The 25,520-nt window shown below is 41.2% G+C and overlaps 1 protein-coding gene across 1 annotated transcript in view; it reads right to left on the bottom strand.

The window, feature by feature from the left end:
• LOC115107571 (tomoregulin-2) overlaps positions 1–25,520 on the bottom strand; it is a 169,224-nt gene that overhangs the window by 15,928 nt on the left and 127,776 nt on the right. Inside the window, exon 5 of the mRNA XM_029630997.2 lies at positions 10,550–10,646. Coding sequence (XP_029486857.1) covers positions 10,550–10,646 — 97 coding nt within the window. The remainder of the gene's footprint in view (positions 1–10,549; positions 10,647–25,520) is intronic.

The raw sequence follows: 25,520 nt of genomic DNA, 5'->3' as shown, positions 1-25,520 counted from the left end.
ATTTCAAGTTTTCATAACAATCGGAAATCGGTATTTTTGGGTGCTGATCTCCGATTTTTTAAATTCTTTATTTTATTTATATATATATATATACCTTTATTTAACTAGGCAAGTCAGTTAAGAACACATTCTTATTTTCAATGACGGCCTAGTGGGTGGGTTAACTGCCTTGTTCAGGGGCAGAATGACAGATTTTCACCTTGTCAGCTCAGGGGATCCAATCTTGCAACCGTACATGTAACTAGTCCAACGCTCTAACCACTGCACTCCACGAGTATCCTGCCTGTTACGCGAATGCAGTAGAAGCCAAGGTAAATTGCTAGCTAGCATTAAACTTATCTTATAAAAAGCAATCAATCATAATCACTAGTTATAACTACTAATCCAGTTTAGCAGGCAATATTAACCAGGTGAAATTGTGTCATTTCTCTTGCGTTCATTGCACGCAGAGTCAGGGTATATGCAACAGTTTGGGCTGCCTGGCTCATTGCGAACAAATTTGCCAGAATTTTACGTAATTATGACATAACATTGAAGGTTGTGCAATGTAACAAGAATATTTAGACTTAGGGATGCCACCCGTTAGATAAAATACCGAACGGTTCTCTATTTCACTGAAATAATAAACGTTTTGATTTCAAAATGATAGTTTCCGAATTCGACCATATTAATGACCAAAGGCTTGTATTTCTGTATGTTATTATGTTATAATTAAGTCTAATTTGATAAAGCAGTCTGACTGAGCAGCAGCAGGCCCGTAATCATTCATTCAAACAGCACTTTTGTGCATTTTGACAGCAGCTCTTCGCAAAAACAGCGCTGTTTATGACTTCAAGCTTATCAGCCTAATGGCTGGTGTAACCAATGTGAAATGGTTAGCTAGTTAGCAGGGTGTGCGCTAATACCGTTTCAAAAGTCACTCGCTTTTAGATTTGGAGTAGTTATTCCCCTTGCGCTGCAAGGGCCGCGGCTTTGAGGAGCGATGGGTAACGATGCTTCGAGTGTGGCTGTTGTCGATGTGTTCCTGGTTCGAGCCCAGGTAGGGGTGAGGAGGGGGACGGAAGCTATACTGTTACACTGGCAGTGCCTATAAGAACATCCAATAATCAAAGGTATATGAAATACAAATGGTATAGAGAGAAATAGTCCTATAAATACTATATTAACTACAACCTAAAACCTCTTACCTTGGAATATTGAAGTCTCATGTTAAATGTTAGCTTTTTTACATGGAACGTATTTTGCATGGCACACATTTTTACATGGCACATATTGCATATTGGCACATATTACTTTCTTCTCCAACACTTTGTTTTTGCATTATTTAAACCAAATTGAACATGTTTCATTATTTATTTGAGGTTAAATTGATTTTATTGAGCTGAAGGCAGTCATCAATGACCTTGGACCACAGAAGGTATTTGCACTGGTGACAGACAATGCTTCAAACATGAAGGCTGCTTGGTCTGAAGTGGAGGAGTCCTACCCTCACATCACGCCCATTGGCTGTACCGCTCATGCATTGAATTTGCTCCTCAAGAACATAATGACACTGAAATCAATTGATATACTCTACAACAGAGTCAAGGAAATGGTTAGGTATGTGAAGGGTAATCAAGTTATAGCAGCAATCTACCTCACCAAGCAAAGTGAGAAGAATAAGAACACCACATTGAAGCTGCCCAGCAACACCCGTTGGGGTGGTGTTGTCGTGATGTTTGACAGTCTCCTGGAGGGAAAGGGGTCACTCCAAGAAATGGTCATATCACAGCCTGCCGATATGGACAGCCCCATAAAGAGGATCCGTCTGGATAATGTATTTTGGGAGAGAGTGGTAAGCAGCCTGAAAATCCTGAAACCTATAGCAGTAGCCATTGCATGGATTGAGGGAGATAATGCCATCCTGTCTGATGTTCAGACTCTGCTCGCAGATGTAAGAGAAGAAATCCGTACTGCCCTGCCCACTTCACTGTTGCTCCAAGCAGAGGAAACTGCAGTTCTGAAATACATCAAAAAGTGTGAAGACTTCTGCCTGAAGCCTATACATGCCGCAGCGTACATGTTGGACACCAAGTATGCTGGCAAGAGCATCCTGTCTGGTGCAGAGATCAACAAGGCCTATGGTGTCATCACTACCGTGTCTTGCCGACTTGGCCTGGATAAGGGCAAGGTTCTTGGCAGTCTGGCGAAGTACACTTCCAAGCAAGGGCTTTGAGATGGAGATGCAATATGGCAGCTGTGCCAACATATCTCAGCCACCAGGTGGAAGGGACTTCGTGGATCTGAGGCTCTTTCCCCCGTTGCTTCCATCATCCTCCAAATCCCACCAACATCAGCCACCTGAGAGCGCAACTGGTCCTTGTTTGGGAACACACACCAAAGCACACCAAAACAGGCTGACAATGACAAGGGTTGAAAAATTGGTGGCTATCAGGGCAAATTTGAGGCTTTTTGAGCCTGAGAACGAGCCATCCTCAACAAGCTTGGAAAATGACAGTGAAGATGAGGCCACAGATTCTGATGTTCAAGAGGTGGACATTGAGGAGGTTCAGGGAGAAGAACTGGAAGTCTGACAGGAAGACATCCAAAGCTTTAGTTTCTAGACTATCATTTTACAGATGTATGTTGAAAACATTTTTATCAGATGCGATGAATCAGTGGGGATCATTCAATATTCCCTTTCTTTTGTTGTTCAGTGAAATCATCCAATTTGAAGAGTCAACTCATTTAATTAAAGTTCAATTCGTAAATAAATTGTTTTTTAAATATCTATTGGAAGGATATAATCATTTGCAATTATTCTGTCTCTCCATATAATATGGATATGTATCCACTGCAAAAAACATCAACATTTAAATGGTGTTAATATTAATTTGCATATATTTCCGTTAATTCCCAAATATTCCCGTTAATTCCCACAGAAAGTTTCCCCGTCTGAATATTCCCCAAAATGTGCAACCCTATTAAATATAATAGTGCATTGTTTTTCATTATTTTCTTTTAAGCCTTTCTCAAACCACACCCCTAACCTTAACCACTCAGAATGAATACCTAAACGTATCCTTTTGAGTTGTTTCTGCTTTAACCCTGTAACCACTCAGAATTAACCCTGTAATTACTCAGACTTAACCCTGTAACTACACGGAATGAATGGGTAAAAAAAAATGACATGAATCTATAATAATGTCAAATATTGAAGGGAAACTGTGAGCTCTTTTTGGAAATTACACCAAAATTGCAGTCTCTAGGCAGTTCTTGCTGAGTAGCTCTGAACATTAGACACTGTAATTATAAAACTGTCATTATTCTCTGCTCCTTTTCTATTTTCCCCTGTCCCAGAGCACTGGCCCTGCTTTACAACCTGCTCAATTTAAATAGTGCAAAAACACACATAATCACAAACAGACAAAGACAATCTCATACATAGAAGTATAGATATGCACACTGTGTAATGAAATGCATGACCTAGGCGCACACACACATGCACACACTCGCACTCCCAAACAAACACATAACGCATACAGAATACTCCTTCTATTATTACCGCACACACACACATACACACATACACACACACACAGAGACACACACACACCCAGAAGTGACAATGCTTTCAGAGGCTTGCCATCCCGAGTGGCCGTCTGTGGCGGTCATCAAGGATAATGTCTGTAGGCCATACATTGTTTATGGAGCCTCTCACTTTCTCCACAATAGGCACTACCACTGCAATACTGCACTGCGTCAACACACACACACACACACACACACACACACACACACACACACACACACACACACACACACACACACACACACACACACACACACACACACACGAACATGCACAGTGCACACACAGATACACCCACCCACAAATATACACGTAATATGTAAAGGTAATAGGATCTTTGAATGTGTGTGTGTGTTTTTACTTAGCTTTTGTTATTTTTCTAAATGTTTTTACATTTCTTAAGGACTCTTGGGAGACTAGCCCTTGGTGGGCTAAAAGATATGCTAATACAATGAAATAAAATCACACACCTACCAACATATATCGAGAGGGAGGGAGAAGAATCAGAGATGGAGAAAGAGGGAGTGTCTGGGTGGGTGTCTACCAGAGTGTATGTTTATTGGTGTGTCTGTGTGTGAAGAGCACTTCTTAGTAGGATGTGTCTTATTGATTTGTACAGTGCCATGTGATTTCCCCTCTATCTAAACTCAATGATTTACTGCAGGATTCCTGTGTACATGTTCTCTAAAGGCAACTTCCAGTCACGCAAACACACATGCACACACACAAACGCAGGACCGCACACACACACACACACACACACACACACACACGCACGCACGCACGCACGCACGCACGCACGCACGCACGCACGCACGCACGCACGCACGCACGCACGCACACACACATAAACAAATGCACAAGGAGGCATGCATACACACACACACACAATGCACACAGAGGCACACACAGGCAGGGACGCACTCGCTCATACACACACATTCGGTAGCTAGACCACTCTGCACCCGTCCCCAGCCACTTCTACATTGTACAAAGCCACAGCTATATATGCTATTGCTGTTAAATATAACATTCGTTTTTATAATCCCCAGCCTCATATTTCAGAGTATCCTTCTAAAGGACTAAGAGACACAGACAGAGGAAGGGAGGATTAGAGAGAGAGAGAGAGAGAAATAAAAAGAGAGAATAATAGAAAGGGCGAGAGGGAGAAAAAACCGAGGGAACAGAGGCAGTGAAGCTTGTTTGAGGCACTGAAGCGTGACTCCTCTTGCAGGTAAACACACACACACTCACAAACAAATAGGGTAGATTGGGGAGGGATGCATGCGTGTGTGTTTGTTGAGGGGATAAGGTGTGGGGGCCATTCAGCCTGATAAAGACATTTTCCAACTTCCCTCTATTGTTCTGTGGAACTCAGTCCATTTATCCTTCAAGAAACTTTTTAATTAAGTATTGGCCTTAGGGCTGTACCTATATAGAAAAAATCTTGGTCGACCTGAGTTGTCTGTTCTTTCGACCAATCGATTGGTTAACATTATCAAACGTGTCTTTTTCCATATATAGACACATCCTATGTGTTTAATCAAATCAACTATATGCAGTGAGCTTGTCTGCTGCTTTAAGCACACTGTTTGGTGAAATAATTAAGACACACAAATGACTAGAGGGAGTCAAACCGTAATTGATTTGACTGTGTCAGGAGGGGCTCAGACTTGCTGCGGTGTGTTAACGAAAAATGACTGTGTGACTAGCACCCATGGTCTCTCATTCCTCCCTGCTGCAGCGGTGCACCATATACAGTGCATTCGGAAAGTATTCAGACCCCTTGACTTTTTCCACAATTGTTGTTTTTCCTCATCAATTTACACACAATACGCTATAATAACAAAGAGGATTTTAGATTATTTTTTTGCAAATGTATAAAAAATGTCATTTACATAAGTATTCAGACCCTTTACTCAGTACTTTGTTGAAGCACCTTAAGCAGCAATTACAGCCTCAAGTCTTCTTGGGTATGATGCTACAAGCATAGCACATCTGTATTTGGGGAGATTCTCCCATTCTTGTCTGCAGCACCTCTCAAGCTCTGTTAGGTTGGATGGGGAGCGTAGCTGCACAGCTATTTTCAGGTCTTTCCAGAGATGTTCGACCAGGTTAAATTCCGGGCTCTCGCTGAGCCACTCAAGGACATTCAGAGACTTGTCCCGAAGGCACTCCTGCGTTGTCTTGGCTGTGTGCTTAGGGTCGTTGTCCTGTTGAAAGGTGCACCATCGCCCCAGTCGGAGGTTCTGAGGACTCTAGAGCAGGCTTTCATCAAGGATCTCTCTGTAGATTGCTCCGCTCATCTGTCCCTTGATCCTGACTAGTCTTTCAGTCCCATCCACTGAAAAACATCCCCACAGCAAGATGCTGCCATCACCATGCTTCACCGTAGATATTGTGCCAGGTTTCCTCCAGACGTGACACTTGGCATTTAGGTCAAATAGTTCAGTCTTGGTTTCATCAGACCAGAGAATCTTGTTTATAATGCTCTGAGAGTCCTTTAGGTGCCTTTTGGCAAACTCCAAGTGGGCTGTCATGTGCGTTTACTGAGGAGTGGCCACTCTAACATAAAGCCCTGATTGGTGGAGTGCTGCAGAGATGGTTATCCTTCTGGAAGGTTATCCCATCTCCACAGAGGATCTCTGGAGCTCTGTCAGAGTGACCATTGGGTTCTTGGTCAACTTCCTGACCTTCCTGACCCCGATTGCTCAGTTTGGCCGGGCGCCCAGCTCCAAGAAGTGTCTTGGTGGTTCCAAACTTCTTTAATTTAAGAATGATGGAGATTCTTGTGGATCTTCAACGCTGCAGAGATATTTTGGTACCCTTCCCCAAATCTGTACCTCAATACAATCCTGTCTCGGAGCTCTATGGACAATTCCTTCGACCTAATGGCTTGGTTTTTGCTCTGACATGCACTGTCAACTGTGGAACCTTAAATAGACAGGTGTGTGCCTTTTCAAATCATGCCCAATCAATTGAATTTACAACTCCAATCAAGTTGTAGAAACATCTCAAGGATGATCAATGGAAACAGAATGCACCTGAGCTCAATTTTGAGTCTCATAGCAAAGGATCTGAATACCTATGAAAATAAGGTATCTGTTTTTTATTTTTAATACATTTGCAAATATTTCTAAAAAAACAGTTTTTGCTTTGTCATTATGGGGTATTGTGTGTAGATTGATGAGGGGGGAAAAAACTATTTCATTAATTTTAGAATAAAGCTGTAACGTAACAAAATGTGGAAAAAGTCAAAGGGTCTGAATACTTTCCGAATACACTGTAACATCAACAGTTTTTATCGCGCTGTCCATGTTGCTGAATCTGCAACATAATTACAGCCATTTCAGACTGAAAAGTTCTGTTACCGAAATCCCTAATCCCTCAACACTTGCTCTCTTTACATGACACGTGTATGCATTGCATGTACCTGACCAATACGGTCTGACCTAAACCATATCATAATCACATCAATATATACGTTCTAACAAACTCTCAACACCGTAACACGTGACAAATTAACTCAAAACTGGGAAATGTTTACTGGTTGTTCAGGAGACAAAGGGGAATTCAGATGTATGGAATAAATTTGACTAGTTCTGGAAAATAATGGAGATCAAGGAAATAAGGTAAGGTGCAAGCGCTGCGTGTGCATATTATGTGTGCCAAACAGGTGCTGTTAGATTACAATATAATTTCTCTAACCGTTTAAACAACACTAAATAAAATATAAGCATAACAGAGAGTCTGTTGTAAAGTTTTTTTTGTTATTTTTGCCTTTATTACAGCAGGGACCAAAACCACTCGAATTCATTCATGAACGTAATATCCAAAATGGAAATGTTTATTTGTTGTTTACGCTAATTATTCAAGGATCCCTTTGTTATTTTATTTGAAAACTAAATAGCTAGATTGCATTTCAAATCATGAATAACTCGTATGCTGTATGATGACATTAACTAATTAATGATTGATACAGTACTGTAGAGCTTATATAGGTTTTGAAATATAGGTCTCAGTAAGTTACAGTATTAAGACTTTAGTGCAAACAACACTAAATAAATTATAAATAATAATAGAGAGGCTGTTCTGACCAAAAAATTGTCAATTCTTTATTACAGCATAGCAAAAATGTAAAACAGACGAATTTGTGAAATGGTTCATCCGAAATGCTATGGTTAGTGCTCATGAAGGTTTGGTGTTCACACAATCAGAAGGCAGGATCGGTCATATTTCTGTAGATATCAACAAAAATATAATATCAGTCAAACGTTTTAGAACACCTAGTCATTCAAGAGTTTTTCTTTATTTTTACAATTTTCTGCATTTCAGAATAAAAGTGAAGACATCAAAACTATGAAATAACACATAGGGAATCATGTAGTAACCAATAAAGCGTTAGACAAATAAAAATATATTTAATATTTGAGATTCTTTAAAGTAACCACCCTTTGCTTGATGACAGCTTTGCACACTCTTTGCATACCTTTCAAATACCTTCATGAGGTAGTCACCTGGAAAGCATTTCAATTAACAGGTGTGCCTTGTTAAAAGTTACTTTGTGGAATTTATTTCCTTCTTAATTCATTTGAGCCAATCAGTTGTGCTGTGACAATGTAGGGGTGGTATACAGAAGATAGCCCTATTTGTTAAAAGACCAAGTCCATATTATGGCAAGAACAGCTCAAATAAGCAAAGAGAAACGCCAGTCCATCATTAATTTAAGACATGAAGGTCAGTCAATCCGGAAACTTTCAAGAATTTTGAACGTTTTTTCAAATGATGTCACAAAAACCATCAAGCGCTAAGATGAAACTGGCTCTCATGAGGACTGCCACAGGAAAGGAAGACCCAGAGTTTCCTCTGCTGCAAAGGATAAGTTTATTAGAGTTACCAGCCTCAGAAATTGTATCCCAAATAAATGAGTCACAGAGTTCAAGGAAGAGACACATCTCAACATCAACTGTTCAGAGGAGACTGCCTGAATCAGGCCTTCATGGTCTAATTGCTGTGTCTTTGTGAGATGCAGAGTAGATGAATGAATGATCTCCACATGTGTGGTTCACACCGTGAAGCATCGAGGAGGAGGTGTGATGGCGTGGGGGTGCTTTGCTGGTGACACTGTCTGTGATATATTTAGAATTCAATGCACACTTAACCAGCATGCCTACCACAGAATTCTGCAGCGATACGCCATCCCATTTGGTTTGCACTTAGTGGGACTATCATTTGTTTTTCAACAGGACCAAACACACCTCCAGGCTGTGTAAGGGCTATTTGACCAATAAGGAGAGTGATGGAGTGCTGCATCAGCTGACCTGGCCTCCACAATCACCCGATCTCCACGCTATTGAGATGGTTTGGGATGAGTTGGACCGCAGAGTAAAGGAAAAGCAGCCAACAAGTGCTCAGCATATGTGGGCTCTCCTTCAAGACTGTTGGAAAAGCATTCCAGGTGAAGCTGGTTGAGAGAATGCCAAGAGTGTGGAAAGCTGTCATCAAGGCAAAGGGTGGCTACTTTGAAGAATCTAAAATCTATTCTGATTTGTTTCACACTTTTTTCGTTACTACATGATTCCATACTTGTTATTTCATAGTTTTGACGTCTTCACTATTATTCTACAATGTAGAAAACAGGTAAAATAAAGAAAAACTCTTGAACGAGTCGGTGTGTCCAAACTTTTGACTGGTACTGTATATGGATGATTTATAAAGCCAGGCACATTTAACAGTTAGGCTATTGATTATAGTCCTAATTAAGTTGGGGTTTCCTCTCTCCTCACTTTTCTCAGACAATTAAGGCAAAGGCTTTTTTCTCATCTCCTAACTCCGCTGCTGCCTCCACAGCATTGTTCTGGTTAATGGTTACCTTTGCAAAGATGCACATAGCAACATGGTCTAGGAAAATGTGCCACTTCAACAGCGCACTGATGTGTTTCAGAACAGTGGACAGCGACCACTATCCACCGTTGGAGAAAGTGCATCTGTTATAAAATAATATCATTTTTATAAGCGTTGCACCATTGTTTTTACATAATGTAACCATATACAATTTCAATAGCACATCTTAGAGTGATGGACTGTGCCATCCCTATGGCCTCCACAATGAATGGAGACAGGCACAAATCAGACAGGTGTCTTGTACACCATGATTTTATTTATATTTTTTTGCTACTGCTCGACTAAAGAAATCTTGATCGACCAACAGTTTATTGACCAAACAATCGACCAGTCAACTAAATGGGAAAAGTCCTAATAGACATACTGCTCATATATTCTTATCCTGTATAATTATACTAGAATTTTGCAATATGTAACTTTTCGGGCGACCCATCCAAATTCACAAAGAAATGTGTGTTATACATCTGTCTTTTTCACTCGGGGCCCCCCGAGTGGCACAGCAGTCTAAGGCCCTAGATGCGTTACTACAGACCCGGGTTCATTCCCGGGCTGTGCCACAACCAGCTGTGGCCAGGAGTCCCATAGGATGGAAATGGACTATGGTTAAAATATGTGCAGTGAAAAGTGTTGCCAATCAAAAAGGTGTCCCATTAGAGGAAATGAAGGGTTGCATAAAATGTGACAAGACACAAAAATATATGCATTCATTCGTTTGTTCAACCCCAATCCATCCAATCCATGAGTGCCAAGCAGAGATGCATTGGGTCCCATTTTTTAAGTTGGCCTATTTGTGTAGTGTAGTCAGGTACATGGTTTCTCATGGTCTCATGATGAGGTAGCCCTGCCTGCGAATTCAAAATGGTTTAATGGTAATGACGTTGGTTTCTCCTGTGGGAAAACAGGATTCAGATCCCACCTGTGACAGTTGGTTTGACTCTACTGGGGGTTAAACTCCAAACCTTCCTAACTCAGGGTGGACACTCTATCTACAAGGCCACTGAGTATGTACTACGGTTACTGTTATGACTCCTAAATGAGTTGGCCAACTGTGCACTAACCCTGATGTTTACTCACCATACGTCCTCTGCGTCCACATCGCACTCTGCCCCAAACTGGCAGATGTCACAGGTAGACGTCTCCTTCTGCCCAGTCTCCGCTGACCCCTCACCCCCTGAGAGAGAAAGAGCAAGAGATGGAAACAGAGACATAAGTCTAATAGGTCTAACAGATCTAACGTCAAACTTTATTTATTTGATCAATTTTTGCTGTTTTCAAAATAGCTAAGCATGCAGCCAGGCAAACCCCTCTTGCTTAACAAAATGTGTGTTGACTATGTCAGGGATTTGTCTGCCATTGAAATCCTTGGGCGGGCCGCCTAAGTGTTTTTCTTCGGGCCGAAAAGTGCAAACAGTGTAAAATATATATAATATACAGTGCCAGTCAAAACAATTGGACACACCAACTCATTCCAGGAATTTTCTTTATTTTTACTATTTTATACATGGTAGAATAATAATGAAGACATCAAAACTATGAAATAACACATATGGAATCAACCAGCTTCACCTGGATTGCTGGCCACACACACAACACACATACACACAATAACGATATGGTCATTTAACCAATGTATTAGTGGCCGCATGCAGGAATCAAACCCACAACTTCACAGGCCCTTATAAGGCCCCTACAGACACCCATACATATACACAGTGTTTCAATAAGTTTACTTCCCCCAGAAACACTAAAACCACAAAATCTCACAATTCCTCAATCACAAAATGTTACTGTGACCCCTAGCAACCGAAGTCAGACGTCTCAAGTGCCTCTACAGCCACCCTATCCAACAATCAGCCCGTACGGTCACTTTGATTCCTACTTTCCTTCCTTCCATCCCTTCTTTCCCTTTCTCCCGCCTGAAATCCCTGCTGATAGTTCTAGAGTCTCTCCTTTATTCCATCATAATTTTTTTTTCTTCGTGTGTTAGGGAGCCACCGGCTGTAGGTGGCAGGACTAGAGTGCTTTCTGGTTGCCTGTGAGCTTATGGAGGTCAAATGCCCCTACCGGTGCATAGCCACAACTCATCAGTCGCCAGGCGGGGAAAAAAGCATCCCTCCTCAGAGAATCCCTTGTTTCGCATCCTTCATTTACCCCCTACCTTGAGTTGTTGCCTTGTGGTGTTTGGAAATAATCTTTGGAATGGATAATCCTGGTTTTTAGTCTAGCTTTCATCTAGTTTAGTGCCTGTTTGAATGTCCTATTTTGAATTGGTAAGTCAGTTTTAGTGTTAATTTCATGAAGCTTTGTCCTTGTTTTGGTTCGTTCACTATTTGTTTTGCCGACTCTTGTACATGTTTGGTCTGATTAGTGCTTTGGTTTGTCTACACTCGTACATGTTTGGCTTAAAAATCCTTCTTTAACCTGTCTCCTCCACTTCATCTTCAAGTGACATCAATAAGGGAGCATAGCTTTCAGCTGGATTCACCTGGTCAGCCTATTATTACTGTTGTAATAATAATTCATAATTAACTTGATTTCTATAGAGCTTTTCATAGAATATCAAAGTGCTTCAAGAGCAAAAAACAAACAAGCAATATTTCATGATAGGTCAACCAATAGAGGCCAACTCTTTGAAATGTGCTTCCTCTGAAGATGTAGAGGGTCAGTTCTTGGCTTGAGAGGAGAGATCTGGTCAGAGGATGGTGGATGACGGTGATGGAGTCTGGGAACCAACCTGACTCTTTTAGCCACTGAACTTCTGTTCCACTCTGTGTAGCACACACTTGGGTGATGACTCAGCAGCTCAGAAAGCTCACAGCACAAAGTTCAGAATAGTATGTAGCCTGTCGTCCTCACTACGAGCCCTCTGCCTCAGCACTACTGTATTCCTCCATCTCTCATTCCTAACAGGCTTCAGGCAACTCTTCAAATTATGTTCTCAGAAGATCAGCAACTAACAGCCAGGTGAAATCTCAGTGTCCAAATGCATTTTTCAAAGAAAAACATTACCCAGCTAGCTAGCTATCTAGCCAAGCCAAAAACCTGTCAGCTAGCTAGCTAGCCTGCGAGAGCAAAATGGTCAAAGTGAGGTGTTCTCTCATTTGTGTTTGGAAGTAGCTAACAAGCTAGCCAACGTTTGCCAGTTAGCTTGGGTGCTTGACTGCCGTTGTGAGGTCAGAACGCTCGGATTAACCCTACTCCTCGGCCAGATGGTCCAGCGTACTCTCTGAACGCTCCGAGAGCGAAATGCTCTGAATTTACAAACTGAAAATCTGACAACGCTCTGAATTTACGATCGCACTCCAGATTGAATTTATGAAGACAACGTATGTCATGAATGCTTTGTACACTTCTAATGATTTGTACACTCAGCGTATATGATAGTAACAACTTTATTGTCTTTCTGATACAATGTAATGGATAGGCAGCTTATTTCAGGCAAAGTGAGGGATGCCCTTGGGGCCATCTACCTTGGGGCCAAAAAGGAGCCGATGAGCAAAGGCGCATCGACCTAATGTGGCAAACGTCATGGGTCCAATGTTTTAACCCGCATTGGGCCCACAACGTGCCAATGTGAACATGTTTGCTGGGTAGTGCTTTGGTTTGTCTACTCTTGTGCATATTTGATCTGGTAAGTACTTTGTTTTATCTTGATTTGATCTCCCTGTTGCAGGAGACCTTTCCTGCAATACAGATTTAAAAAGGCTTCAGAAGTTTGTAATTTCCACTTTGACATTTTAGACTTTGATCGTACATCCATTCATATTTGTCTGGTTAGTTATTTTTTGTCTACTCTTGTATATACTGTATTCGGTCTGATTGGTGCTTTGGTTTGTGACCCTTTTCTGACTGTTTCAGTGCCTATTTAGTCTGGTATTGTCTGGATAGCACTTTCTCAACGTTAAATCAAGCCTTGTTTACGTTATAATTCTTTCCTTGTTTTGTTGATCTCAGAATTGGTTCTGACCATGTAAATGCATGTGCCTGAAGTCCTAACACACCAGTAGAAAGGAGAAAACGATTGGCAAAAACAAGAAAATAGAAAGTTTCCTTGCAGTGACAGTTTGAAAATTCCTCTCCATTCCTCCATTTTTGTTTGAACCTGTGTCTTTGCCCTTAGGTCTTGGCAGAGACAGACACAAACAAACACACATCCTGAATGCTTAAGACTCTTTCTCTCTGTCCCTGTCTCTGTGAAGATTATAACCCAGTCATGCAAGAAAAGGTGTCCTTTCTGTATTCATGGGACTATTCTATACTTTAGGTCTCTCCAGAAGGTAAGGTGAGCCTCCATTCTCTTAAACAGCAAAAAGCAGCTTGAATCCCAAAGCAGTACTACATACAGTAACAATATAACAATACCAACTGCAAGTTCCAACCAGAGAAAATATGCAAAATATTAACAAAAGGATATATCATACAATTGATTTAGAACATGTGAGTTGCATTCAAGTGTTCAAATGAGGTTTCATTAGACTTGAAGTTGACAGTTCAATTATTCTGTGAATTTTCTTATCCAGGTTGAATTGACATGATTGACTGCTGATTGCAAAAACACCTCATTTCAGCCTGTCTTACACATTCTCTGTTGTATAAAACATGAATAAATGTCATACTGAAGCTGTATTTTAAACTGCATCCCTTACCCAAACGCTTCACCTCACCTCACACACACACACCACAAACACACATGCGCACGCACGCACACACACACTACACATAAATACCCCCAACACCCACCTACCCCTCTCCCCACCCACCCTACACTCAGTAAAATGACAAAGTGACTTGGGACAACAGGCAGTGCTTTACCCTCTTTCCTCCCAAGTCCCCATATCCCGATTATTTTGGTTGCAACACTACACATCTCCCCTGTTCCTGTCTACTCATCCCAGGAATCAGGAGACACAGGAAGGTACTGACTGTAACAAAATGCCCTGTTTGTACTCTTCACATCACACTGTATTGATCGGAACCAGAAGCTGACCAGCGCCCCATTTGGAAAAGAAACAGAAGAATTCTTATATGTTCTACCTGGAACTTGTCACTAATACATATGGTAGCAAATACACTTTTGCAACACTTACAAGATTCATAGAAGATTCCTGTAATAACTGACTTAAATGGGTGGTTAACAATTACACATAACAGAAATGTATTATAAAAAAACATGCAAGAGTGCAAGCTAAGCCTAATAAGGTCTCACATGCATGGGGACATACGACATTTCAATGCAGTTGGATCATAGTAATAACAGAAATGTTGCATGTAGTATATAAAAAGCATACAAGAGTGTAAGCTCATGCAATGTGACACTTATTGAAAAAAGAGAAGAGGAGAGAAGAAGAACAGGAGGAGGAAAGGATGAGGAGCAGGATATACTGCCCAGCCTTAACCATGGAAACTCATAACTGAAAATGTATTTACACAAATGTTGTATTTTTATTTTAGTAACACACATACAAATACATCAAACGTACAATCAATCTTTTCCAAAGACCCAAAGGGGGAGCCAAAGACGGAGAACAAAGATGGAGCGAGAAAGGGGGAGCGAGAGAAATAAAGAGAGCGACGAATAAATGGTACGCAACAGATAAGAGATGTATGGTAAAGTTTGATTTTGTTCTCAGTAATAGAGCTCCCCACACTGACCAAGACACCTCTCTCAACCGAGACAGAGGGAGAAAGAGACAGATAGAGACAGAGAGAGAGTGAGAATGAGAGAGAGATGGAGATTTAGGGCACTCCAGCAGCACCTATCACAGGGATGATGAATGAAGCCCACACACCTCTAAAAAACATAGTGTTTCAAGAACGACCTTGGTTACAAACACAGAGAGGGAAATGGCACGTACAAGCATGGAAGCACACACACACACACACACACACACACACATACACACACACACATGGTACATGGGAGGATGAGGACTGTTGCTGGTGTGTGGTCACTAGGACAATGCAGCTTTCAGAATGGAGTAAACCATATGCTTCACTGTTATTACTGGTTGATCCTAATTTCCTTTCAACTCAGTAGAGCTAGATGACTGTAACGTAAAAAGACTGCATGCCACTTTCAATACTTGTACTGGCAAGTATATAGTTTTGATCAGCGATGTGCAAGACATCAATTGAACCAAACCGGCATTGCAGTACATACACAAACCCCTGTTTCCCACTCAATTGATATTGCAGATTGTGGTTACCTATAGCAAAAATCCTCCTTAAAGAGCAAAAGTTATATATTTATATTCTCTAACTAGTAATCTAGCAATCTAGCTCTTTTTGCCCCTAACAGTTAAATTCTACCATTGAAATTGTGATGTAGAGGCACCTTGAGAAGGTGCATCTATGTCACCTCAAGTTAAGGGTTCAGTATGAAATACACTCTCTTCTAGATGTTTTGGGTGGTGCCACCTCAAGGCTTACTACAAAAGCATGTGACAGCGTGCCGTATTTGGCAATGGTCTTGGTAAGTGGAGTGCATCCTTCCTTGCTTCCTTGACTAGACTACTGTCATTACATAATATTCTGTTTCATACATATCAATGTGCTTTTATGGGAAAAAAAAAAAAAAAACGGGCTATAAGGATAACACATTTATATTCGTAGCTACATCCATCATAACAAGAAATAGATGACAATGTTGGTCATGACAACTTGTTGTATTTTTTTCCTAACCATTGATTAGTGGCAAAATCCGCAAAGACAGTTTGCTCATATGTGGCAGATGTATATATTTTCAAATCCTTTATTTACAATATTCATCCCGTGCCCACACATGTCTAACTCAGAAAAGTGAAAGCATACTTTTGAGAGGGGTCGTAGTTGTAGGTTTTTATACAGTACCCAAATCCAATCTGTGAGTTAATTTTACCATTGGAAAAAGAGCTACTGCGTAAATACTGCAATGCGGGTTGAATCTAATTGAGCCGCTAATTTTCATTTTCAAGGTGATGATTGTACGTTTTTTACCAACACAATACTACAGTAAATGTGAGTCCACATTTCAAAGATTGTTTTTGCACCCCATGGGGAATTAGTGGCAATAGATGTCAATAACTTGGCACCTTACCACTTTGAGCTCACTGACCAGAGCCTTATTTGCTTGAGATGCACATCATTTTAATATCAGAGCCAGCCATTGGACTTCTGGTAGGTCTGCTTTAGTGAGGAAGTTGGGATTAGGTACAACTATGTTTACCCACCACAAAATGTATATACACTGCTCAAATAAATTAAGGGAACACTTAAACAACACAATGTAACTCCAAGTCAATCACACTTCTGTGAAATCAAACTGTCCACTTAGGAAGCAACACTGATTGACAACAAATGTCACATGCTGTTGTGCAAATGGAATAGACAACAGGTGGAAATTATAGGCAATTAGCAAGACACCCCCAATAAAGGAGTGGTTCTGCAGGTGATAACCACAGACCACTTCTCAGTTCCTATGCTTCCTGGCTCATGTTTTAGTCACTTTTGAATGCTGGCGGTGCTTTCACTCTAGTGGTAGCATGAGACCGAGTCTACAACCCACAGCAGGACCGCTACCTCCGCCTTTGTGCAAGGAGGAGCAGGAGGAGCACTGTCAGAGCCCTGCAAAATGACCTCCAGCAGGCCACAAATGTGCATGTCTGCTCAAACAGTCAGAAACAGACTCCATGAGGGTGGTATGAGGGCCCGACATCCACAGCTTACAGCCCGACACCGTGCAGGATGTTTGGCATTTGCCAGAGAACACCAAGATTGGCAAAATTCGCCACTGGCGCCCTGTGCTCTTCACAGATGAAAGCATGTTCACACTGAGCACATGTGACAGACGTGACAGTCTGGAGACGCCGTGGAGAACGTTCTGCTGCCTGCAACATCCTCCAGCATGACCGGCGGTGGGTCAGTCATGGTGTGGGGTGGCATTTCTTTGGGGGGCCGCACAGCCCTCCATGTGCTCGCCAGAGGTAGCCTGACTGCCATTAGGTACCGAGATGAGATCCTCAGACCCCTTGTGAGACCATATGCTGGTGCGGTTGGCCCTGGGTTCCTCCTAATGTAAGACAATGCTAGACCTCATGTGGCTGGAGTGTGTCAGCAGTTCCTGCAAGAGGAAGGCATTGATGCTATGGACTGGCCCGTACGTTCCCCAGACCTGAATCCAATTGAGCACATCTGGGTCATCATGTCTCACTCCATCCACCACAGTTGCACCACAGACTGTCCAGGAGTTGGCGGATGCTTTAGTCCAGGTCTGGGAGGAGATCCCTCAGGAGACCATCCGCCACCTCATCAGGAGCATGCCCAGGCGTTGTAGGGAGGTCATACAGGCACGTGGAGGCCACACACACTACTGAGCCTCATTTTGACTTGTTTTAAGGACATTACATCAAAGTTGGACCAGCCTGTAGTGTGGTTTTCCACTTAAATTTTGAGTGTGACTCCAAATCCAGACCTCCATGGGTTGATACATTTGATTTCCATTGATAATTTTTGTGTGATTTTGTTGTCAGCACATTCAACTATGTAAAGAAAAAAGTATTTAATAAGAAAATTTTGTTCATTCAGATCTAGGATGTGTTATTTTAGTGTTCCCTTTATTTTTTTGACTAGTGTATATGAGCAATTACCCCCAACTTGTCAACTGAATACAGTTTAAGGAGTTGGGCAAAGACTGAAATTGGGTTTGCGAGTTACCCTTTAAATGTAAAAGAAACCAAAAAACTCCTTAAATGAACATGCTACAAACAAAAAAGGAAGTTGATAATATAACAGCAATAACAGTGTTGCTGGGTGAGTTGTTGTTTTCCGTGGCCATGACATGACCCCCCTACATTCTGAAATTGTATTTTTGCCCCTCCATCCAGCTTTATCAATGTGCTCTGGTAAAAAAAGAGGCTCCGGTGTGCTTTAGGACCATGCAGGACGCCTCAGAGCAGTCGGGTAGGCTGTTTGGCAGTTTCAGCCGACTGGATTTAGAACCGAGCAGACACAACAGAGCATGCGGCTGTTGTCTGTGTGTGTTGTGCTTTTTCTCCAAGTTGTAAAAGGACGCAGGGCAGAAACTGGCTACTCTTTATTTGACTGATGTAGCTGGCAAGGCAATAGATGTTTGACTTAACAGAAAAACATATTTATTGTGCTGAGTTAGTAGTGCAACTGACATGTAACGTTAGCTAATGCATTTCATGTTTCATCCTGTCTGGACTGAAGTTCTGTCTGAAGCGAATGAACTAGCTAGCTAGTAGCTACCACAGTCAGTTCAGCTCTAGTTACCGTATCTGTTAGGTAACCAAGACCCCTTAGTTTTTTTCATTTTTACTTTATTTGAAAGTTTCTATTATTATTTCCTATGACCGACAAGCACATCTGGTCTGGACATCAAATCAGGGATTACTGACCACAAATTCGACTTTCCAAACCTGTAAGCTTTGTATTGAACATCCAAAGCAATTCCTTTCATCACAGGAGTCCTCGCAAAAAGACACAGAATAGGTAGTAGAGCTGGCGTTCTAGTCAGACCAAGGAGAAGGGCAAAGCACCCTCCACTTCCTAGTATATTACACGTTTAGAGTATGCATTTCCTACCAGAGAGATAGTTAATCAGTTTTACTGAGTTTCGCTAAATGGGAAGGTGCTATTGGTGGCTATACAGCCTGCAGGGTTTTCTGTACATCGCATGGACAGGAAAAAATGACTTTGCAGGAAAAACAAAAGCGGAGGAGTATATTTTATGATAAACTACTCAGTGTGTCATTGTAGGAATGTACAAACCCTTAAGATTTTCCCCCGACCTGGAATACCGCATGATCAAATGCCTGATTCGGTCTTATATAGCAACATTTGAAATTGTGCTTTTTACATTGGATAAAAGTAGATACTCAGAGCTAGAAAATGGTATATCATACAGTACAGGAACAATGGGAAAGTAATTCTGCCTTAAGAGTTGATAAACTTACAAAGTTCACTTTTGAGAAAATGATTTTGATACACCCACTGGAGAGCCCTTTGTCTACACCCATTCTGCATCGTTCACACCCTCTTAAGCTTTAGCCCCACCCATCTCTTTAAGGATTCACATGTGAGGCTATGTAGTAAACAACCAACGATTTCAAGACTAAAGACTGGTTTATACTACGGGTATGTTCGTAAATTTAATCTGGAATGCCAGAGTGTGCTCTGGGCATTCGTAAACTCAGAGAGATTTCAGATTGTCCGTTCGCATACTGGACGTTCTGGTCGGGGAGTAGGGTTGATCCGAACGTTCTGACCAAACAACATCAATCAAGCGAACTGGCTAACATTGGCTAGCTTCCTAGCTACTTCCAGACAGAAATGACAGAACAGCTCACTGACCATTTTACTCGACCTATCAGACATGGTTAGGCTATTTTTATGTTATCCAGAGCGTTGGTGACAATTTAATTACGCTTTTTTTTGTCAAAGTTTACTGACACCGGCCATATTCAATGGGTGTTGAGCATTCATAAATGTGTCAGTTAATCTATACTCTGGCACACTTAGACGACAGTGCTTTGAAATCAGAGTTGATAGACATATCAGGTAAATCGCTTTGGCTATCGACAGTTGTCGCAGTGACATCATAAACATTCTATTGAAATAGTTACTTGCATAGTGGAGTCTTTTGTTAAGACATGTAGCTAGCTAGCTAGCTGAACAATGAACCATAATCCCAACTCATAATATTACTATCCTGCATGAATCTGCAAGTAGCTAACCAACCAGGTTCAATGTTAGCTAGCTTACATTAGGCCATAACTAGAAATGCAAATGGCTCTGAGATACCAATAATATTACTACACAGATCATACATGTAACATTAGCTAGCTAGCCAGCCAGCTAATGTTAGCTAGCTAACAGTACACATTAACTGAAAATGACTTTCTGACAAAATTGGATATGTGAAATATCTGAAAATGTAGCTAGCTAGACTATCCACCTCCTTAGCTATCATACTCTAATTTCACTGATTTCAAAACTCAAAACAAAAAAAGTCCTCCAGAAAGTGGAGAGTAATACTTCTGCAGTTCTACTACATGATCTTTGAAAAAAGACGTGTTAGAAAGGATTCCCTACACATACTGACTAGCTGTTATGGAGAGAAAATTGCAACATGGCAGACCAATCCGAACTCATATTTTGGCATGTCCAGTCCACTCATTATCTCAGCGAATCATGGCTAGTGGGAAGGTTGTTTATTTTTTCTATGGCTGAACAAACTAGGCACATAATTTAACAAATGTATTCGTATTTTCAGATGGCATACAAGTTTGTTATTAAGGCACATTTCTGCCCAGAAATGCATTTTGATAAAAAAAAAGTTTAAGTTCAAATAGCTCTCCTGTGAAGTAGTGACAAGCGACATACGCCTAGTTTCCTGAAATGAGTCACATATGCACCTTAGAAATTATTTGCATGGACTATCCACAAGTGGCAGAAATCGGTGGAATGAATACACCCCAGATCACATGCAAACAGTTCACTTTCATAGCAGCCACATAAAAACAGCATAATCTTTGGCTCGTTGTCTTTAAAACTATCTAAGTGCTCTCCTCCTCTCACCTTTTCCCTTTGTGTGTGGACTTCAGTGCACAACACATCAGCTGTCTGTGACCAGGCAAAAAAAACTTTCCAAGCCAAACCTTCATAACCATGACCGCTAACCACTACACACAGCCTATATTTGTTAGGCGGAGCGACGCAGGGGAACCCAAGAGCAGACTCAGACGAGGAAACAGGGATGAATGAACCAAGATATTTATTGTAACACAGGGAGATATGGAGTGTAGATCCGGTGAAGCTCGGATGAGTTGTAGTAAACCAAATGTGGAGACTAGGTTGGAGTGAGCTGGGTAGAACCGGGTAAACAGGTCCGGAGGGGAATCCAAGGTAGTGGTGGTGAGCTAAATCCAGAACAGGGAAGTAGGGTGGTGAGATGTGGAACGGGAGACAGGAGCCAGAGACAGAGCGGTAAACTGTGATGAGAGGATAAACAGCGTCAGGCAGGGAAACAGGCACAGCAGAGTAACAGGATCTTGAATAATCATAAATAGCTAGAAGCATGAACTGACTGAGCAGAGATTACGATCTGGCAGAGTGGATGTGGACTGAGTATTTGTAGAGGTCTTGATTATGAAACGACTTGCAGCTGCTAGGGACCTGCTCTGACTCCAGCACACCTGTCTCCAACCACACAGTTACACAGAGAGGGAGAGAGTGTGCTGGGGGAGAAACTGCAGGTCAAAAAGACACAGAATGAACACAAGAGGACGTAGCGGGAGCAGATGTGATGATATTGTTGCCATGTCAAAGTAAATATGCTGTAGCTACTAGAACTAACGTGTTAGTGAACCCATACAAAACCAGCTACAATAATGCAGTACAGTGTATAGTCAGAAAGCAGTTTAGCAGTTACATTGGTGGCAATAGAGTAATAAAACCAAAAGCTTACCTTGACTTAGAAGAGTTCCAGTGTTGGATAGCCATAGCCAGCTAGTTAACATGGCATATGTCTCTGTTTGAGCCAGGTGTTTGAGTAGGCTAAACTAGATAGCTGCATTTTATAGTTAAGTGAAAGTAAAAAAAAAATATATATATATATATATATATATATATATATTATTTCTCCTTAATTTTGGAAGAAATTAATTTATTCAAAACTATTCAACTATTGTCCCTCTTTTAGTCAACTACTCACCACGTTTTATGCACTGCACTGCTAACTAGCTCTAGCTTATGCTTTCAGTACTAGATTCATTCTCTGATCCTTTAATTGGTTGGACAACATGTCAGTTCATGCTGCAAGAGCTCTGATATGTGGGAGGACGTCCTCCGGAACTTGTCATAATTACTGTATAAGTCTATGGAAGTGGGTGAGAACCATGAGCCTCGTAGGTTTTGTATTGAAGTCAATATACCCAGAGGCAGACAAAATGTAGCTGTCCTCCAGCTACACCATTGGGCTATACTACAGAATGCCCCTAAGCCTACTGTAAACCTTCATTGGAAAACAGTGTGTTTCAATCAATTATTTGGTGACGTGAATAGATTTAGTATAGTTTTATCTGAAAAGGATAACTTTTTTAATATTTCCCAATTTATTTTTTTATGAAATTCACTGAGGAAGATGGTCTTCCCCTTCCTCCTCTGAGAAGCCTCCACTGCTACCCACACATCCAACCCTTACACACAAACACACACACACAACAACCACACACTCAAAACTCATACACAGACTGCACACAGTCAACGCTGCTGTTCTAATATACACTATTGATTCCTGTACCCACTATATATTTGTAAATATAGTCCATTATTACTATTACTTGTTATTTCTTACTTGACTCTTTTCATTGTTATTACTGATCATTGATGAATGTACTGCATTGTTGAGGGAGCTAGCACATAAGCATTTTTCTGCACCTTTTATACCTGCTGTATGTGACAAATATTTTTTTTTGATACAGGAAATCATATAGCAGTTGTCGAGATCATTGATAGTGTCTAGGGACGACGTCATCATGAACTATAGGGAATGGAGGACTATTCACTCTCTGAACCATAATCTGCCTGCACTGAGAGACGATCCATTATTAGAAGACTTGCACCGACAATTAAACGATTAAAAAAATCAATCCAAATGACATTATCAACAGCCTGGTGCCCCTAATCATTGAATCTGTGAAAGTGGCACACAGGGCCCATGCGCATATGAATAGAGGCCACAGTGAAACTATCCATAAACATAATGGACATTGATATCGAAAAAGATGACATCACTGAAGTCCAGATTCAAATGTTTCATTTATTTTCTTTATTTTTTTTGTTGTCTATAGCGCTTTTTACAAAGTAATTTGTTACCAGCAGCCGAACAAAATAGCCTTGCCTGAATTCTCAAAAGCAAGTCAAGGGCGACAGAAGCAATGACAGGGATGAAAAAATGACAAAGAATACGAGACATGGCGGTAATGACTGCAATGTAAATAATGATACTATTAAGGGATTTGATGAGAGGCGAAAGGGAAACACAAAACTTGCAAATATCCCACAGGTAGGGTGAGGAATGTTGAATTTCTATGGAAAAGAACCGTCAACCATCTCTCGCTTCTATTTTCATAAAAGGAGACATGTATACCTATACATTATATATGACAGTGGCATTGGTTTGTATGCTATTGGTACAGTACCTAAAAAGGCCAAGCACAAATGTCACATTTGGTGACACGTTTAAGCTTTTTTGTTGTTTTAATTCATCTGAAACAGAGTGAAAAACGTCATACAGCAGTAAACCATGTGTGGCCCTTCGAGAGTTAACCATTGAATATTATCCAGAGACGGGTGTTGAAAATTTGCTTGAAATACAGGCCTGCCTACAAACAATGGATTGGATCGGTCTTTATCCTAAACCATACAATGACAATTAAATCCATTGAGGGACCCCAAGAGCCTAATGTTTACAGTGTTAGATTATTTAATGGGTTATTCTCATGCCGGAGCACTACCCAATCACGAACTGACAACAATCACTCCCCAACAAGGCGTGCTAAGGAATACTGATAAGATGATTAGAACAAATACTTATTCATCACTTAACCTTAGTAGACAGTGACACTTTCTTCTACGGCAACTTACAAAATGACATTCCACAATATTTACACAGCAATTTTTTTCAATTTAGGTAATGCAGGGACTGTATCACTTTCCCGGACCCAGACTTTACGGGACTAAAAAGAGCTTTCAATGGAACTTCTCCACAGACCCAAAACAAATCATGATAGATACAAATCTAACATCAAAAATGGTCTGGAATACATATGTATTCATTTTTGTTATAGAGTACCAATGTGGAACAACATACACTCAGTGACCAATTTATTAGGTACACCCATCTGCTACCAGGTAGTTTTACAATCCTTAATTGTCCAGTGTTGGTGATCGCATGCCCACTGGAACCACTTGTTCTTGTTTTTAGCCGACAGGAGTGGAACACAGTGTGGTCTTCTGCTGCAATAGACCATCCGTGAACAGGACCAACAAGTTGTGCATTCCGAGATGCCGTTCTGCACACCACTGTTGGACTGCGCCATTGTTTGCCTGTTTGTGGCCCGCCTGTTAGCTTTCACAGTTCTTGCCATTCTCAGTCGACCTCTCACCGACAAGCCGTTTTAACCCACATGACTTCCGCTAATGTCTTTTGTTTGTCGCATCATTCTCAGTAAACCCTACACAGTGTCGTGTGTGAAAAGCCCAGGAAGTCTGCCATTTCTGAGATACTGGACACGGTGCGCCTGGCACCGACGATCATACCACGCTCAAAGTCGTTAAGGTCCCTCGTTTTGCCCATTCAAATGTTCAATTGAACAGTAGCTGAATGATTTGATTTGATTTGAATGACTTGATGCCTGTCTGACTGCTTTAAATAGCAAGCCACTGTAACGGCTTTCTTGTGGAGAAGGAGAGTCGGACCAAAATGCAGCGTGATGATGATTCATGATATTTTAATGAAGGAAAAAACTATACATGAAGAAACTACAAAATAATGAAATGTGAGAACCGAAACAGCCCTATCTGGTGCAAACACAAAGACAGGAACAATCACCCACAAAACACTCAAAGAATATGGCTGCCTAAATATGGTTCCCAATCAGAGACAACGAAAAACACCTGCCTCTGATTGAGAACCACTTAAGACAGCCATAGACTTAACTAGAACACCCCACTAAGCTACAATCCCAATACATACACACCACATAAAAAAACCCATGCCACACCCTGGCCTGACCAAATAAATGAAGATAAACACAAAATACTTCGACCAGGGCGTGACAGCCACGGCCATATGACTCACTGTCTTTAGGAGCAAAACATTTTTGTGCAGGTGTACCTAATAAACTGTCACTGAGTATATATCAGGAAAAACAACTTTGTTTACTGTAGTTAGAGAATTGTTATTTTGCATATTGCTCCAAAGATTGAAGGTTTTCAATAGGCTAGTTGTGCAATTGCTCACCCAGTGAGGCGTTACATTTTC

This window comes from Oncorhynchus nerka, linkage group LG3 (assembly GCF_034236695.1).
Source record: "Oncorhynchus nerka isolate Pitt River linkage group LG3, Oner_Uvic_2.0, whole genome shotgun sequence".
Lineage (NCBI taxonomy): Eukaryota > Metazoa > Chordata > Actinopteri > Salmoniformes > Salmonidae > Oncorhynchus > Oncorhynchus nerka.
The sequence above is the reverse complement of the archived record's forward strand: the minus strand, read 5'-3'. Positions and strand labels throughout refer to the sequence as shown.